This window comes from Canis lupus, chromosome 11, assembly GCF_048164855.1.
Source record: "Canis lupus baileyi chromosome 11, mCanLup2.hap1, whole genome shotgun sequence".
NCBI lineage: Eukaryota > Metazoa > Chordata > Mammalia > Carnivora > Canidae > Canis > Canis lupus.
The window spans coordinates 23224634-23239905 of NC_132848.1; the positions used below are offsets into that span (position 1 = coordinate 23224634).

A 15272-nucleotide genomic window follows, 5' to 3' on the forward strand; every position below is an offset into this window, starting at 1 on the left:
ATCTGTAATGTTCTTTATTCCTTTTCTTGCTTTAATATACTGGCTAGAACTTCCAATATCATGGTGAGTGAGAATGGTAAGAGCAGACCTTGCCTTGTTCCCGACTTTAGGGGGGAAGCATTCAGTCTGGTACCATTAAGTTTGAGGTTAGCTGCAGGGTTTTTGTAGATGCTCTTCATCAAGTTGAGGAAACCCCTCTCTATTTCTTTTTTCTGAGAGTTCTTTCATGAATGGGGTTGAATTTTGTCATATGCTTTTTCAGCATCAGTTGATATGATCATATTATTTTTCTTCTTTAGCTCATTAGTTTGTGCATTGATTGATTCTGAAATATTGAACCAGATTTCATTTCTGAAATAAACTCCATGTGTTATAAACCCCATGTGTCATGGTGTATAATTCTTTTTATATTGCTAAATTCTACTTACTTAGGGATATTTCGTTAGGGATGTTTGTATCTAAATTCATGAAGGATATTTGGTCCATAATTATTTTGTTTCTTTTTTTTTATTGTCCTTTACCTTGTTTTGATATCAGTATAATACTAACTTCAAAAAAGCAAATTTGAGGTGTTCCTCCTTCTATTTCCTGGAAGAGACTGTGTAGAATTAATGTTAATTCTTCTTCTTTTTTCTTTTTTTTTGTAAAGATTTTATTTATATATTCATGAGAGACACACAGAGAGAGGCAGAGATACAGGCAGAGGGAGAAGCAGGCTCCCTGCAGGGAACCCGATGTGGGACTCAATCCCAGGATCCCTGGGTCACTCCCTGAGCCAAAGGCAGATGCTCAACCACTGAGCCACCCAGGCGTCCCGTTAATTCTTCTTTAAACATTTGGTAGTATTTTTCAGTAAAACTATCTGGGTCTGGAAAGTTCTTTCTTTCTTTTTTTTTTTTTTTACGAATTTTAAAACAATGAATTCATTTTTCTTAATAGTTATAGGGCTGTCCAAATGATCTGTTTCATATTGAGGATTTGTGATTAGTATGTGTTTTTGGAGAAGATGGCCCCTTTCATCTAATGTGTCAAATTTACTTGTGTACAGTTGTTCATATATTTCCCTTATTAACCCTTAAAAGCAGGTTCTGGAGTGATAGTCTCTATTACATTCCAGATGTTGGCAACTTGTATATTCTCTGTAATTTGTCAGTTTTACTGAGTTATTTTATTTTCTCAAAGAACCAACTCTTTGTTTTATAGATTTTTCTCTGCTTAAATTTTTTTCTTCTGTCTTCTGATTTCTGATCTTTATTATTTCCTTACGTCTGCTTTCTTTGGGTTTATTTTTTTCTCTTCCTCTTATAGATTCTTGAGGTGGAATCCTAGATTATTGATTCAAGGTTATTCCTCTTTACTAACATATGCATATAGTGCTATAAATTTCCCTCTCGGCACTGCTTTAGCTGTTTCTCTCACATTTTGATATATTTTTATTTTAATTCAGCTCAATGTATTTTTTTTTACTTCCCTTGAGACTTCCTTTTTGACCTATGGATTATTTAGAAGCATGTTGTTTCCTTTCCAAGTGTCTGGAGATTTTCCTTTTAGCTTTTGGTCATTGGTTTCCAGTTGGCTTCCATTGTGATTAGAGAACACACCGTATGGCTTCAATTCTTTTAATTTTTTTGAGGTCTGTGTTATGGCCCAGGATATATGGTCTGTCTTGTTGCATGTTTCCTGGCAATTAAAAGAATGTGTGTCCTGCTTTTGCTGGGTAGGCTGTTCTATAAATGTTGTTTAGCTCCTGTTGGTCAGTTGTGTCATTGAGTTCTGTATCTCTGTTGATATTTTGTCTGGCTATTCTATCAATCATTAAGGAGGCATGTTGAAGTCCCCAAATATATAAATGTAGATTTATCTATTTCTTTTCTCAATCTTATCCATTTTTCTTTCACATATTTTGCAACTCTGTTATTGCACATTCAGAATTGGTGTCTCTTGTTGTTGGATCTGTCCTTTTATCATCATATAATCCCTATCTCCAGTAATTTGCTTTGCTCTGAAATCTACTTCATCTGATATTATTAATACAGCCATCTGGGGGATCCCTGGGTGGCTCAGTGGTTTGGCACCTGCCTTTGGCCCAGGGAGCGATCCTGAGGTCCTGGGATCAAGTCCCGCATTGGGGTCCCTGCAGGGAGCCTGCTTCTCCCTTTGCCTGTGTCTCTGCCTCTCTCTCTCTATGTCTATCGTGAATAAATAAAATCTTTAAAAAAAATACAGCCATCTGCTTTCCTTGATTAATATTTACAGGATCTTTCTCTACCCTTTTGATTCTAACCTGCCTTTACCATTGTGAGTTTCTTGTGGACAGCATATAGTTAGGTCATTTAAAAAAATCCATTATGCTGAGGTGCCTGGGTGACCCTCTGACTCTTGATTTTGGCTGGAGTTGTGGACTTGGGGTAGTGAGATTGAGCTCTGCATTGAGCCCTGCTTTGGGCTCTGAGATCAGTGTGGAGTCTGATTGGGATTCTTTCCCTCAACTTGTCCTTCAACCTCTGCTCCCTACTCCCCGCAATCTCTCTCTCTCTCTCAAATAATAAAATTAAAAAAAAATTTTTTTAATCCACTCTGCTACTCTCATCTTTTAATTGCCTATTTCTGTCCATTAGTGGTCTTCACATGGTAAATGACCATTTACATTTAATCTAATTACTGACATATTAGGGCTTATGTCTCCCTTTTGTTTTTCTTTTATATTTGTTCTATTTTTTTTTTTCATTTCTCTGTTTCCCCCCATCATCCTGTGAGTTACTTGAATATTTTTTTGGTTACATTTTCATTTGTTTATCATGTTTTTTAATATATTGCTTTGTATAACTGTTTCTGTAGTTGCTTTAGGTATTACATCATATATACATAGCTCATCACAATCTATATTGGTATCACTTCACTTTGATCAGAATGAAGTGTAGAAATTGTACCTTCCTTCAGGTTCCTTTACTCTCTCTCTCATTTATAGTTGTTTTAAATATTCCCTCTACATATATTTGAAACCACATTAGCCAGTTTTTGCTTCAGTGTCAAACATAATTTAGAAAACTCAAGAGGAGAAGGAACACTCATCGTATTTTCCCATCCCTTTGCTTGCTTTCCCGGTGTTAGAAGGTTCTTCATTTTCTTGTTTCCTTTCGGTTTAGAAAACTTCCTTTAGCAATTATTTTAGGATAGTTTGGCTGAGAAAAATTCCTCTTAGTTTTTCTTCGTCTGATAATGTCTTGGTTTCTCTTTCATTTCAAGAATATGTTCCCTGTGTACAGAATTCTGAATTTTTCCTTTCGGTCCTGTTAAATATCATGTCACTTTCTTCTGGCCTTTGTGATTTCTGATGAGGAGTCTGCTGTTGTTGGAATGGTTTCCCCTATAGGTAGAATGTCCTTTTCCTCCTGCTTCTTTCAAGAATTTTGTCTTTGTCTTTACTTTTCAGAATTTTGACTATGATGTGTCTTGGTGTGTATTTCTTTAAATTTATCATATTTGGAATTCGCTCACCTTATTGAAGCTATAGTTTATGTTTCTTGCCAAATTTGGGAACTTTTCAGTTATTATTTCTACCCCACCCTCTTTCTCTTCCCCTTCCAAGACTCTTATGTAACAGTATTTGATCTTTGTTATAATCCCATGGATCACTGGGGCTCTGTTCATTCCCGCCCCCCTCCAATCTGTTCTCCCTCAGTTGTCCAAATCAGATGATTTGGACCTCACAGATTCTTTCCTTCATCTATCTCCTATTTCTTTGCTGAGACTTACTATTTTTCATTTGCCTTGAGCATACTCATAATTGCTTGCTGAAGCATTTTTATCAATAGGTGCTTTGCAATCTTAGCCAGATTATGTAACACCTCTGCCATCTCAGGGTTGATATCTATTTTTTTAAAACATTTTATTTATTTATTCATGAGAGACACAGAAAGAGAGGCAGAGACATAGGCAGAGAGAGAGGCAGGCTCCCCGTGGGGAACCCGATGCAAGACTCAATCCCAGGACTCCAGGATCACGCCCTGACCCAAAGGCAGATGCCCAACCACTGAGCCACCCAGGTGCCCCTGGTTGGTATCTATTTATTGTCTTTTTTCATTCTATTTGAGATCTTTCTGGTTCTTGGTATGATGAGTGATTTTCAAGTGAAACCTGGGCATTCTCATATTACGTATGCAATTCTGGGTCTTATTTAAACCTTCTGTTTCAGCTGGCTTTCTCTCATACCATTCTGGCCAGGGAAGCAGGGGCCCTGCCTCATTATTGCCAGGTGGAGATAGACATCCTCGTTTTCCACTCAGCCTTCATTGACACCCAAGGTGGAGGCTTCCCATCCCCTCTGGGGGGTTGGGTAGGCGTTCTGGCTCCCTGTTGAGCCTCCCCTGAAATCTCCCTGGCTGGGACGGATAGAGAGGCTTTGTTACCTCTCTGCACCTGGAGCCCGGGTTGGGGTAAGGGGAGGGTGACCTGTTACTATTGGGACATGGTGAAGGTCCTAACTCTACTTGGCCTCCTCTGACAAAAGCCACATGGGGAGGAGGAAAAATGCTTTTGGCCCTGCCGAGGTGGGGTAGACGTTGAGACTGACACCACAGGAGAGGGGCCTCGTTACCAGCTGGCAGGGATGGCAGTCCTGGCTCCCCACTCGGCCATCTCTGACACCAGCCCAGTGGGGATGTTGAGGCCCCTCATTGCAGCCTGGGGTGGGTGTGTGCGCAATGCCATGTTTTCTTCTGTGCGCTTAGCTAAAATAGGGCAGTTTTTGTCTAAAAGTTTTCTGTCTTGCTGGGCTGCCTCTTCTCGGTCCTTTGGCTAGAGAGAACAGGCTTTTGTTGGGCTTCTGGTTGCCTGTGCCTGCTGGCATTTCCAGATGGCAGCTTCCTCGGCTCCAAGTCTAGGATACGGCAAAAGAGAACGCAGGGAACTCACCACCCGTGTTGTTTCTTGGGTCTTGAGGCCCCTTGTCGGCTTTCCTGCTTCTTTCCATTGTTTAGAATCATCTTGTATAAAATGTTCAGTTTTTAACTGAACATTACTTTTAGTACTTAGTGGGAGGAATAAGGAAAAGCATATCTACTCCATCTTCCCAGAAGCAGAAAAGCCTGTGTGCTATTTTTGCAACTTCCTGTGACTCTATGACTATTTCAAAAGAAAAGGTTAAAAAGAAATTTTAACATAGGTGTCTCACCAATTTCTTCAAGTACCAGAATCTAGGAAAGTTTTGTTTTTTTTTTTAACTCTAAAAGAAGAAAACTATCCATCGATTGAAGTTGATGTGTGATAAATTCCAAAGGACAGCAGCCCAGAGGAAGAGACAAGCATGGGACCAACTTTGGCGGGAGTGGGTTTACCAAGGCAACGGGACCGTGAACAGCACCGGCAGTGCCCAGGGAGACAGGGCCGGGCAGGCAGCTCAGGACAGACCTGTGGGTGGTGTCTCTGAAAATTATGAAGCACTTTTTGGGGCACTTGGGTGGCTCAGTTGGGTGTCAGCCTTTGGCTCAAGTCATGATCCCTGTGTTCTGGGGTTAAGCCCTAGGTCCGGCTCCCTGCTCAGTGGGGAGTCTGCTTCTCTCTCTCTCCCTGCTCATGTGCTCTCTCTCTTTCTCCCTCTCAAATAAATAATAAAATAAAAATCTTAAAAAAAAAAAGATTATGGGGACACCTGGGTGGCTCAGTGGTTAAGCATCTGCCTTCGGCTCAGGGTGTGATCCTGGGATCCAGGATCGAGTTCCATATCAGGCTCCTTGCAGGGAGCCTGCTTCTCCCTCTGCCTGTGTCTCTGCCTCTCTGTGTCTCTCATAAATAAATAAATAAATAAATAAATAAATAAATAAATAAATAAAATCTTTTAAAAATAAAATAAAGATTATAAAGCACTCTTCAATCAAAAGGCATTGCTACTGCTAACCCAGTGGGGGTCCTTGAGTGCCTGCCTTTGATTCTGAGGTGAGCACCAGCCCAGGAGGTACACAAGCATAGCACGAGAGCTGGAAGTGCCCATGGGTGCCACCTGCCCACCCCTCCTTTACAGCAGGAAGCGAGGTCCCAGCCGCAGCCACAGCGAGGCTGATGGCAGTGGGCCCGGGGAAGGCCGTCTGGCTGCCCGGGAGAGGGGACCAAAGGAGAGGCCTACGGCGGAGGCCCAGCTGGCCAGCCGGACTCCAGGCTAGAGGAGATGGGAGCATCTGGAAAACATCACTCACTTTGACCAATCAGTGTTTTTAAAAGCCAAACAAAGCCACAGTGAGCACAGCCGGCTTTTCTCCCCCCTTCCAAGTAGAACAGCACATCTGGGTGTTTCATCTGACTTCACAGTTGTTTGCTGCCACGGATCCCCTGGGGACCGCATGAGCCTCTTGCAGTCGGACACATTCACCCATGTTTAACTCCAGAAAGTGGCCTGATATCCCGAAAACAAATTAACACCTGCTTTAGGAAAACCGGATGGGTATTTCTGTGTTTCCATTGTTAGTGCATGGAAGGGCACCAGTGCGTGGAAGGGCACAGTGCAGGTAGAAAAAAAGCTTCTGCCTCCACAAGGAGGCCATTCGACATGGGAACCACTCCCTCTTCCTCACAGCACCCCCTTCCTGGGGGTCCCTTCTGTGACCCTCCCTCCCCTGGGGCTTCTCCTGTCCCACTGGCTACGGGTGGGACCTGGGTTGGGTTTTGGATCCTCTCTCTTCCCTGCCCACTCTCTCTCCTGAGTCCATGCTTCCTCTCCTGCAGATCCAGTTACCATCTCTTTGTCCCTCACTCCCAGATTCACAGCTCAGACCAAGCCCTTCCCTCTGAACCTAGACATACACATGCAACACCTCCTCTGGGATGTGCCCGGGATCTCAGGACCCACCACTGACTGAGGACAGTGAACACAGAGAAGCTGCAAGACGTCCCTGGACAACTGCGTGTGGTCGGAGCTCAGGGCCCAGAAGAAGGAAGGAGGGAGCTGTTCTTGGAAAAGATCAAAACCATTACTCCTGACATAGGTATTGAAAGATGAAGAAGAGGCGTTTGGCAGGTAGACCAGATGGAGAGGGATAGTCTGGCGGACAGACGGTCTATACCAAGGTTCAGAGGTATGACAGGGTTTTCTGAGTGCCACTGGGGCAGTGTGGGTGCGGGGGCCCCAGGACACTTGGCTGCACTGATGCCCAGAAGGGCAGAGACAGTCATGGAGTCAGATTTGTGTTTTTAATAGAACCTTGGACCCACGGTTCTGTACTCTCCAATAACAACCTCGGTGTCCCCATCCGGTAAATGGAAATAATAACACAACCTACCTCCTAGGATGGTGGCACAGGCTAAACAAGATTGTGTGCCTGGCACACTGTAAGAGCAGGACAACACAACCTATTTCCTTGTGTCTCTGTTGTCATTTGTCAGGCCCTGAGGCCGAAGGGCAGGTCCTGGGATGCCTGGGTGGCTCAGTGGTTGAGCGTCTGCCTCCAGCCCAGAGCATGATCCCAGGGTCCCAGGATCGAGTCCTGCATTGGGCTCCCCACAGGGAGCCTGCTTCTCCCTCTGCCTGTGTCTCTGCCTCTCTCTGTGTGTCTCTCATGAATAAATAAATAAAATCAATAAAATAAAATTAAAAAGGGCAGGTTCTGGAAGACGTGGCTGTGCTCTTGTGATTGACAGCTGCCTTGTTCAGGGAAGTCAGCACTGCACGGTGCAAAGCTGTTGACTGCACACAGATGCCAGGCTGAGGGTGCGTGGTGGCCCGGATGCCACCCTCTGCAAGCTGGCAAAGGACTAGGCCCGTCCAGGGAGCAGGCAATTTTTCCCAACTTACCAAGCTCTGTGTTGGGAGTAGGACCTGGGGGCTTCTTCTAATTGACAACTGTAGTCCCGGGGCCCCTGGGAACAGCGAGGGCAACTTCATTGTCCCTTCCATTTGGTCTGAGGGCCAGAAGCCAGGAGGACTTCTCACCGTGGTGTTGGTGGGGTGCGGGACCACTGGGAGAGAGAGGGCCACTCCCTCGAGCCCCAGGACAGGGCCCCCTCCATGGAGGGCACTTCCAGGAGCAGTTAGATGCCCCGTGGAATTCCACGTTAAAATAAGGTCCTTAGACCTTTGGGAGCGAGTGCCCACGTGAGCGTCTGTCTCTCCAGCTCTACCTGACTGTTGTGTTCAATACAGAACTTAGAGCCAAATAAACCTGCATTCGATCTCAGTGTCCCCACACCCCCCGCAGCTGTGGCTTGACACCCAGGGTTTGGTTTTGTCCTCTAGAACCTGGTGCAACAGTGACCGCTGCTCCCGTCACGCACGGCGGACAGGAGCCCCAAGTGACCAAAAGCGCAGATGGTGACCAGCACAGTGCCTGGCACACAGCAGCCGCGCCAGGAACTCCAGCAACACCTCTCCACCCCAGGCGGGGAAAACATGCACCAGTACTTTCCACTGACACCGCTAGAAGGTTGCGATCTGGCCAGAGGTTTATTTTAATTAGCTAACAGCAGGAAAAGTTGATTCAGGAATGCAAGTGCTTGATGATTTCCCCAGGTGGCAGGACAAAATATCGAATGGCAAAAACAAACTGACAAACATTCTTGAGGAGAAAGAGAGAGAGAGAGAGAGAGAGAGAGTCCTGTTAATGGCACTGCCTAAATATAGCAAAGTGTATTTTTGTAGAACACAAAAATGGTGCCCGAGCCGTGCAGGAAAATACGGCTTCTTCCCAAATTTTCCGTCCAGCTCTTTCTTGAATCCAGCCGGGCAGCCACTTCTGGAAGCATCCAGCTGAGGAGCGTCGGCCTCATGAACCTGGGTGCTAGGCACCTAGCGGGTGGAGAGACAGGGCTCGGCAAGTTTCCGTCCCTTCTCAAAAAATCCAGTATAGCAGCCCAACTGCAAATTCTCAGTTCCATGGGGCTTGTCTCAGTCTGTGTGTTTGTTTGTTTTAGATTTTATTTATTTATTCACGAGACACACAGGGAGAGAGACAGAGACACAGGCAGAGGGAGAAGCAGGCCCCCTGCAGGGAGCCCAATGAGGGACTTGATCCCAGGACCCCGGGGTCAGGCCCTGAGCTGAAGGCAGATGCTCCACCACTGAGCCACCCAGGCACCCCCCGGTGAGCACAACCCCACGAAGGGCCCACAGAGACAGGATCTGGTCCGAGGCACGCAGACGACCGGGAGGCCCCTAATTGGGACCAGGTGAGCGGAGGCGTCCGCGGGGAGTCAGCCTGGCCTCTGACAGCAGCATTCCCCCCGAATTCCTTCGCTCTGATTTCGACACAGGCCATCACAACACCATGCAGAACCAATTAGGCCGTGCTCCGCAGAGGAGGCCAGGGCTCCGGTTGAGGCGGCTACAAGTGGGCGCCTTAGGAGCCCCTCCAGCTCCCCCCGCGGTTCTGTGACCCGCCCGGGCCCGGAGCCCACGCCTGCCTTCCCGAAGGAAAACCACACGTCGTTGATCATGAGTTCACTGAAACGGGCGAATGATCCCGTGGATGTTCGACAAATTGGTGACTGCAACGCAGGCCGCTCCTGGGAGCTGCCGGGGGACGGGGCCCCCGGAAAGGGGGGGGGTCTGTGTACGTTAGAGGAACAGAGAGTGAAGCCTCCCCCCCCCACCCCAGATAGCTGTTTGCAGCTCCCTGAGGGCCAAGGGAGGTGCTGGGGGCAGAGGGCAGGGCTTGGGGCAATGGGAGCTGTCGGGGGAGGAGGCTGGCGTCAGATCAGAGGATGCATCCCTGTGATCTTCTCAGCGAACCTCTCTCTCGAGGGCAGACTTAGGATGCTCACAGGCACGGTGGGGGAAGCTAGCCCAGGCCTTCACGGGGAGGGGGGGGAGCGAGCGAGTGCTCCACACATTGAGCTTGGATAGGGTGGGCGCAGAGGCACCGCTGCCCTTGCGGTCCTCCTGGCCCTCCGCCTGCCCGCCCCCAGGTCTTAGCTCTACCAACCGAGGGCACAACCGTGGGCCAGCGACGTCGATGACCAGGGCCTCAGTTTCTCACCCGCAGATGGGCGGGGGCATGGCGTAGAGCTCACAGGCTGTTGTCGGGATTACACGGGATAATCCAGGCTGAGGGTGAAGTAGGGACTCAGCGAGCCTCAACTATTGTCCCGATTCTGCTTGACAAAACCCGCACGGAGCTCTTCTTCCTAGTTTTACCTTTCAGGGCAGACTGGTTGGGGAGCTATCTTAGGGAGGTAGGGTCTTTGCATTCACCCAGCAAATATTTATTCCCTGGCTGCCTTCTAGGAACAAAGCAAATCATACAAATCTGTTACTCATCAGAGCTCCTGGAGACTGCAGCGAGCAAGCCTCGAGGCACCGGGGAGATGCTCGCCCAGACCCCGGCAGCCCACCCCAGGTGAGAGGTGGTGAGGGACAGAGATCACCCTGGGCAGAGTGGTCTCTGTCCCCTCTCGTGATTCGAAAGCACAAAACCCAAGTGAAAGGCCATGGTGTTCGGAGAGGGGCCGTGGGGGAGCTTGTGGCTGGGCCTACCTGTCGACCGCTCAGCTCGGCCCATCCACCGTCTTGCTAAAGCTAACTGGCTTCCCCAGCCCACAGGCATCGGCCCAACCTCTTGGCCTCCTCAGGGCTCAAGGTTCTTCTCAAGCTGGTTCTGCCTGCCTCTGGTCCCTCTTTCTAGAAACTTTCCTTTCAGTCTTCCTACCTATACATCCTTCACCCATCTGGGTCATCTCCGCGTCCTGGGTCCCGCTCAGCGTAGGTGCCAGAGTCCTGCCACCAGACCATCAATTCCATCATCTAGGATGCAGCACACAGGAAGGAGGAAGAGGCACAGTCTCACAGGGGGGTGGGGGTGTCCTGCTCTCAGGGCCATTCCTGGAAGCTCCCTTCCATCCTTACACTAAATTCTATATAAGAGTATATTGTTGTTGTTGTTCTTTACATTTTTCTCAGAAGGTGGAATTCAAGTGGAGACATCGAAAGATTCAGGTCTCGAAAAAAGCCACAGCCAAGTGGGATCTGGATTCTTCCAAAGATCCCTTCGGCTGGAGGGGCGGGGAGCAAGCTGTCGGAGGTGGGCAAGAGGAGGCTGATGTAATGGTCCAGATTCTGCAAGAGGACCCACACACACACACACCAGGACAGGAGCCAAGGGGATGGAGAAGAGGGGACCGGCGCTTGGTTGACGTGGATGTGACATGGGTGGTGGAGGGGCAGATCAGGAGAGAGTCCTAGATCTCCTGCCCAGGACCAGGACCAGCGGGTGCCTTTCTCCAACGTGGGATTGGCAGATAGAAGAGCAGATCTGGGGGGAATGATGATCCAGTTCGGACACACTGAGTCTGAGGTGCCTATGGGACATCTGAGTGGAGATTTCTAGTAGCAGAAAAAGAAGCTCAGAGCAGAAGTGGGGGCTAGAGGTTTTATTTGCACTCCAGGACATTTCCTACCAGCTGGGGGACACCTTCCCCCAAGGCGCCTCACCCCAGTCTTCCGGATGCCTGGAGACAGGAGGAGGCAGGAGACCCGAGTATTGCAACATCCTGAGGTGATTTATAGGGAAAACGTCTTGTGTGTTTGTTTCTCAGCACTGCCTTCCAAGAGCGAATCTAAAACCCCACATTCTGATCCTCAGTGTAATTTCCAGTCATTCCCACCGACAACATTTGGTTCTTATTACCGAAAGATACTCACACAGATGTAGCATTAGAATCTTGGCTCTGATGGGTGAAGAAAACAAGATAATCGAGAGTCTTGCAGCAACCCTCAGACATTTACGATTCCAAGAAATGGTTGTTGGATCACGCCTCCAGAATGGCCATTTTCGGTGAGATTCTGCGTGGAAGACAGCCAGCCACTCGGGAAATTTCAGCCGGTCTGTCTGAGCTTGTACCCGGAGGCCCCTCGACGGTGAGTCCCGTAGGGACAAGGGCCTGGGCATTGTCTCTTGGCGTCCCCAGCCAGGCACACGGACAGTACTCCCTGAGGACCTGCTGACCGAGAAAAGGAACAACTGAGCCTCACAAGTCAGGACAAGCTAGTTTTTCTCATTTGACATTTCCTTCCAAAGGTTTCAAGGGCTTCTTAAAAGGAGAGGTGGCTTCTCTGAGACAGAGATGGAAAAGTGTTTACAGAGTTTTGAAATTGGATGGAGAACTTTCTCCTTGCCTTGGTCAAAATCTATAATATTCAATGATTTGGGCCCTTTCATTATACGTTATACATTACTGGTATAGCGCTCGCTCACGAACCCTGGATATCCCCCAGCGTATTTTTAAGGATTTATTTTTATTTTAGGGAGAGAGTGAGAGCGAGTGCAAGAGCTGGGGGAGGGGCAGTAGGAGAGACTCTCAAGCAGACCCCCTCCTGAGCGTGGAGCCCAGCGTGGGGCTCGATCCCAGGACCCTGAGATCATGACCTGAGCTGAAACCAAGAGTCTGACACTTAACCAACCGAGCCACCCAGGCGCCTTCCCATCCTCTTTTTTAAAGATTTATTTATTTTTATTTGAGAGAGAGAGAGAGAGAGACACTAGTCAAGTATATCCTTACATAATAATAGCTAACATTTATGACGTTTATCCTATGTGCCAAGCACTTTAGTGACCCATCTCTTTTAGTTCCCACAATTCTGGGCCAATGATATGCTTATTATCTCTATTTTATAGATGTGGAAACGGGCCTTGGAAGGTCATTTTTCCAAGGGCACATGGGTTGCAAGAGGCAGAGCTGCTATTTGAGCCCCAGGAATGTGACTCTGCAGCCCACGTACCCACAGTTTCCGACTGCTTCTGTGTGCCAATGATAAGCCACAGGTGGTGGGATGACGCCTCCAGGGACATTCATCCGCTTACTCCTCTTGGCAACTCTGACAGATAGGTCAGTGCTATGATCCCATTTTGCAGCTGGGGAAACTGAGCCTCGCAGAGATAAAGCCACTTGTGTGAAGTCACGTGAAATGACAGAGCCTGAACCCGCATCCAAGGGACAGCAGTGTGCACCTTTGTCTTCCCACAGGCCCCAGGTCTCCACACTGGACCCCATGACTTCACAGGGGTCCTGTCACACAACAGGTGTTTCCATCCAGCTCCCCCAGGGTGTGCAGGCTGACGGGGGAGGGCCTCAGCCCCGGGAACCCCCAGGACCCTCTGGGGCCCCAGTGCAATTGTGGACGAGCCAGGCATGGCTCAGGGAGCCCTGGAGAGAAGCAAAAGAAATCCGGCTATGGGGATGCTGGGTGGCTCAGCAGTTGAGAGTCTGCCTTCAGCTCTGGGAGTGATCCTGGAGACACGGGATTGAGTCCCACATCGGGCTCCCTGCATGGAGCCTGCTTCTCCCTCTGCCTGTGTCTCTGCCTCTCTGTGTGTGTGTGTGTGTCTCATAAATAAATAAATAAATAAATAAATAAATAAATAAATAAATAAATAAAATCTTAAAGAAAGAAAGAAAGAAAACGGGCTAGTGTAGCTAATTCTGCACCGAGGAAACCCCTAACCAAACACCGACGCCTTCCTGTGTCAGTGGGGACACCTCCCCACCCCGTCTCATGCACGCTTCCATATGGAAGGAATCAGGAGTCTGATTGAATTCTGTCCCCCTTCTGGGGCTTGCTTGCCTGGCGGGACTGAGTCAAGATCAGGAAAACCTCTCTCTTCCCCAGTGATGCTTCTGTGACCACACAGCTCCGTGACCCCCTGACCCCAGGACCTACCCCTTAGCCTGCCAACTTGCAGCCCAGGAGAGAGAACTGGGCCCCAAGAGCCTCAAGTCATCTGGGATGCTGCCAGCTGTGGGGCAAGCCCCGGAGCCCATTCTTGCCTGGTAGTCAATGGATCCAGGAGTGACGGGATCCTGCATGGACCCCTGCCTGGACCAGCCAAGCAAGCAGGCTTTTCTCCAATTCAGGATGGAGAGCAGGTCTCTGCCTGTGTCGCTGCCTTTCTCTGTGTGTCTCTCATGGGTAAATAAATAAAATCTTAAAAAAAAAATAAAAAGAAGCAGATAACCTTCCCCATGTCTGCAGCATTATCTGGCTCCAGGCCACCATCACCCCCACTTGGATAATTCCTGTGGGCTCCCCTCCTGTCCTCTGCTTCATCTCTGTTTCCTTCCCACACACCAGTCTTACCGCAGCAGCCAGAGTTGTCTCCACATGCAAGTCAAATTGCACCATGCTCAAAATCCTCCAAATCACCAGTCTTACTCCCAGGGAACATTAAAATCCTTGCAAAGGCCTGTAGGCTCCTCCCTTCTCCCTTTCCCCCCACTCCTACACTGACTCAGCTCCAGCCACACTAGCCTCCTAGAACTCCCAAGCGTTGTCCCTCCCCAGGACCTTTGCATCTGATGTCCCCTCTGTCTGGAGAGGCTTTGGCCCTCATGCCCTCAGCTTCTCATTTCTACATCTCCTCCTCGCCAAAGCTTTCCCTGGCATAGTGGACACTGGGATGCATGGCCCAGGTTCCTCTTCAGGAATGGAAGACCTGATCCCTGGCTGCTCTTGCCCCCTTCGAGAATTGCCTCAGCTGAGGAAGGCCACGTCTCCTTCCAGGGGCAGGCTTGTCCAACAGCTGATCCACACAAAGTATAAAGGCCTAATTTTAGACGTTTCTGAAGGCTCGTCCATGTCCCGAGCTCCATGTGGGGCTGGCTGATGTCTTTGTCGGGCCTTGTCACAGCTCAGCTTCTCCCCCTGCCCAATCCTGTCTTCTCCCCCTCCTTCCACACATACTGATCCCAACCGCCCAGCCTGAGTAACCCCTGTGCACTAATGTCCTCATCAGTCTGCTTCCCAGGGCATCAGTGACACCAGGCACCCTACCGAAAAGTACAGAATGCCTCCTCAAACACATGCTCACTAACCCCCTTTCTCCGCTCATTAGTGCTCATCCCTACCCTCACTCACACATTTACTTGTTCATCTTATTCATTGTCCGTCCTCCCGCCCAAATGTGAGCCCCACAAGGACAGGCCTATGTGTTCTTTTGTTTTAATTTCACTGCTTAGGACAATATCTAGCACTATTAGCACCCCCTCAAAGTTTGTTGAATGAATGAGTGACAGGCCGTGCTGTCCTTGACTTGCGGACTCTGACACTGTGAGTCAGTGTAATTAGTTTGGGGAACCTGATTTCCAGATCTTGACAACTTGCTACCAGTAAATCCCATTTTGCTGCACTCCGGATTGTGTGGGTCCCGATTCTCACCCTTCTCATCTGACCACCTGAGGAGTGTATTTTTTTGTAGAGCTTCCATCCACATCATCGTGGAAAATGTTGGATAAATCAAAGTGGCTTTTGTGGCCATTTTCTTGGTGGCGTTCATGTCCACTTGAGTTGATCTTGT

General features: G+C 48.6%; 1 protein-coding gene across 3 annotated transcripts in view; it reads right to left on the reverse strand.

The window, feature by feature from the left end:
• Positions 1–14097, reverse strand: part of FBLN1 (fibulin 1) — a 117430-nt gene extending 103333 nt beyond the window's left edge. For 2 of the 3 annotated variants that reach the window (XM_072843546.1, XM_072843548.1), the window contains exons 1-2: positions 14057–14097; positions 11624–11922 (exon numbers count right to left, since the gene is read on the reverse strand). In XM_072843546.1, the coding sequence (XP_072699647.1) occupies positions 11624–11922; positions 14057–14082 (325 nt within the window). In that variant the 5' untranslated portion in view covers positions 14083–14097. The remainder of the gene's footprint in view (positions 1–11623; positions 11923–14056) is intronic. The other variant, XM_072843547.1, reaches the window with a different exon arrangement.
• Positions 14098–15272: the final 1175 nt, after the last annotated feature.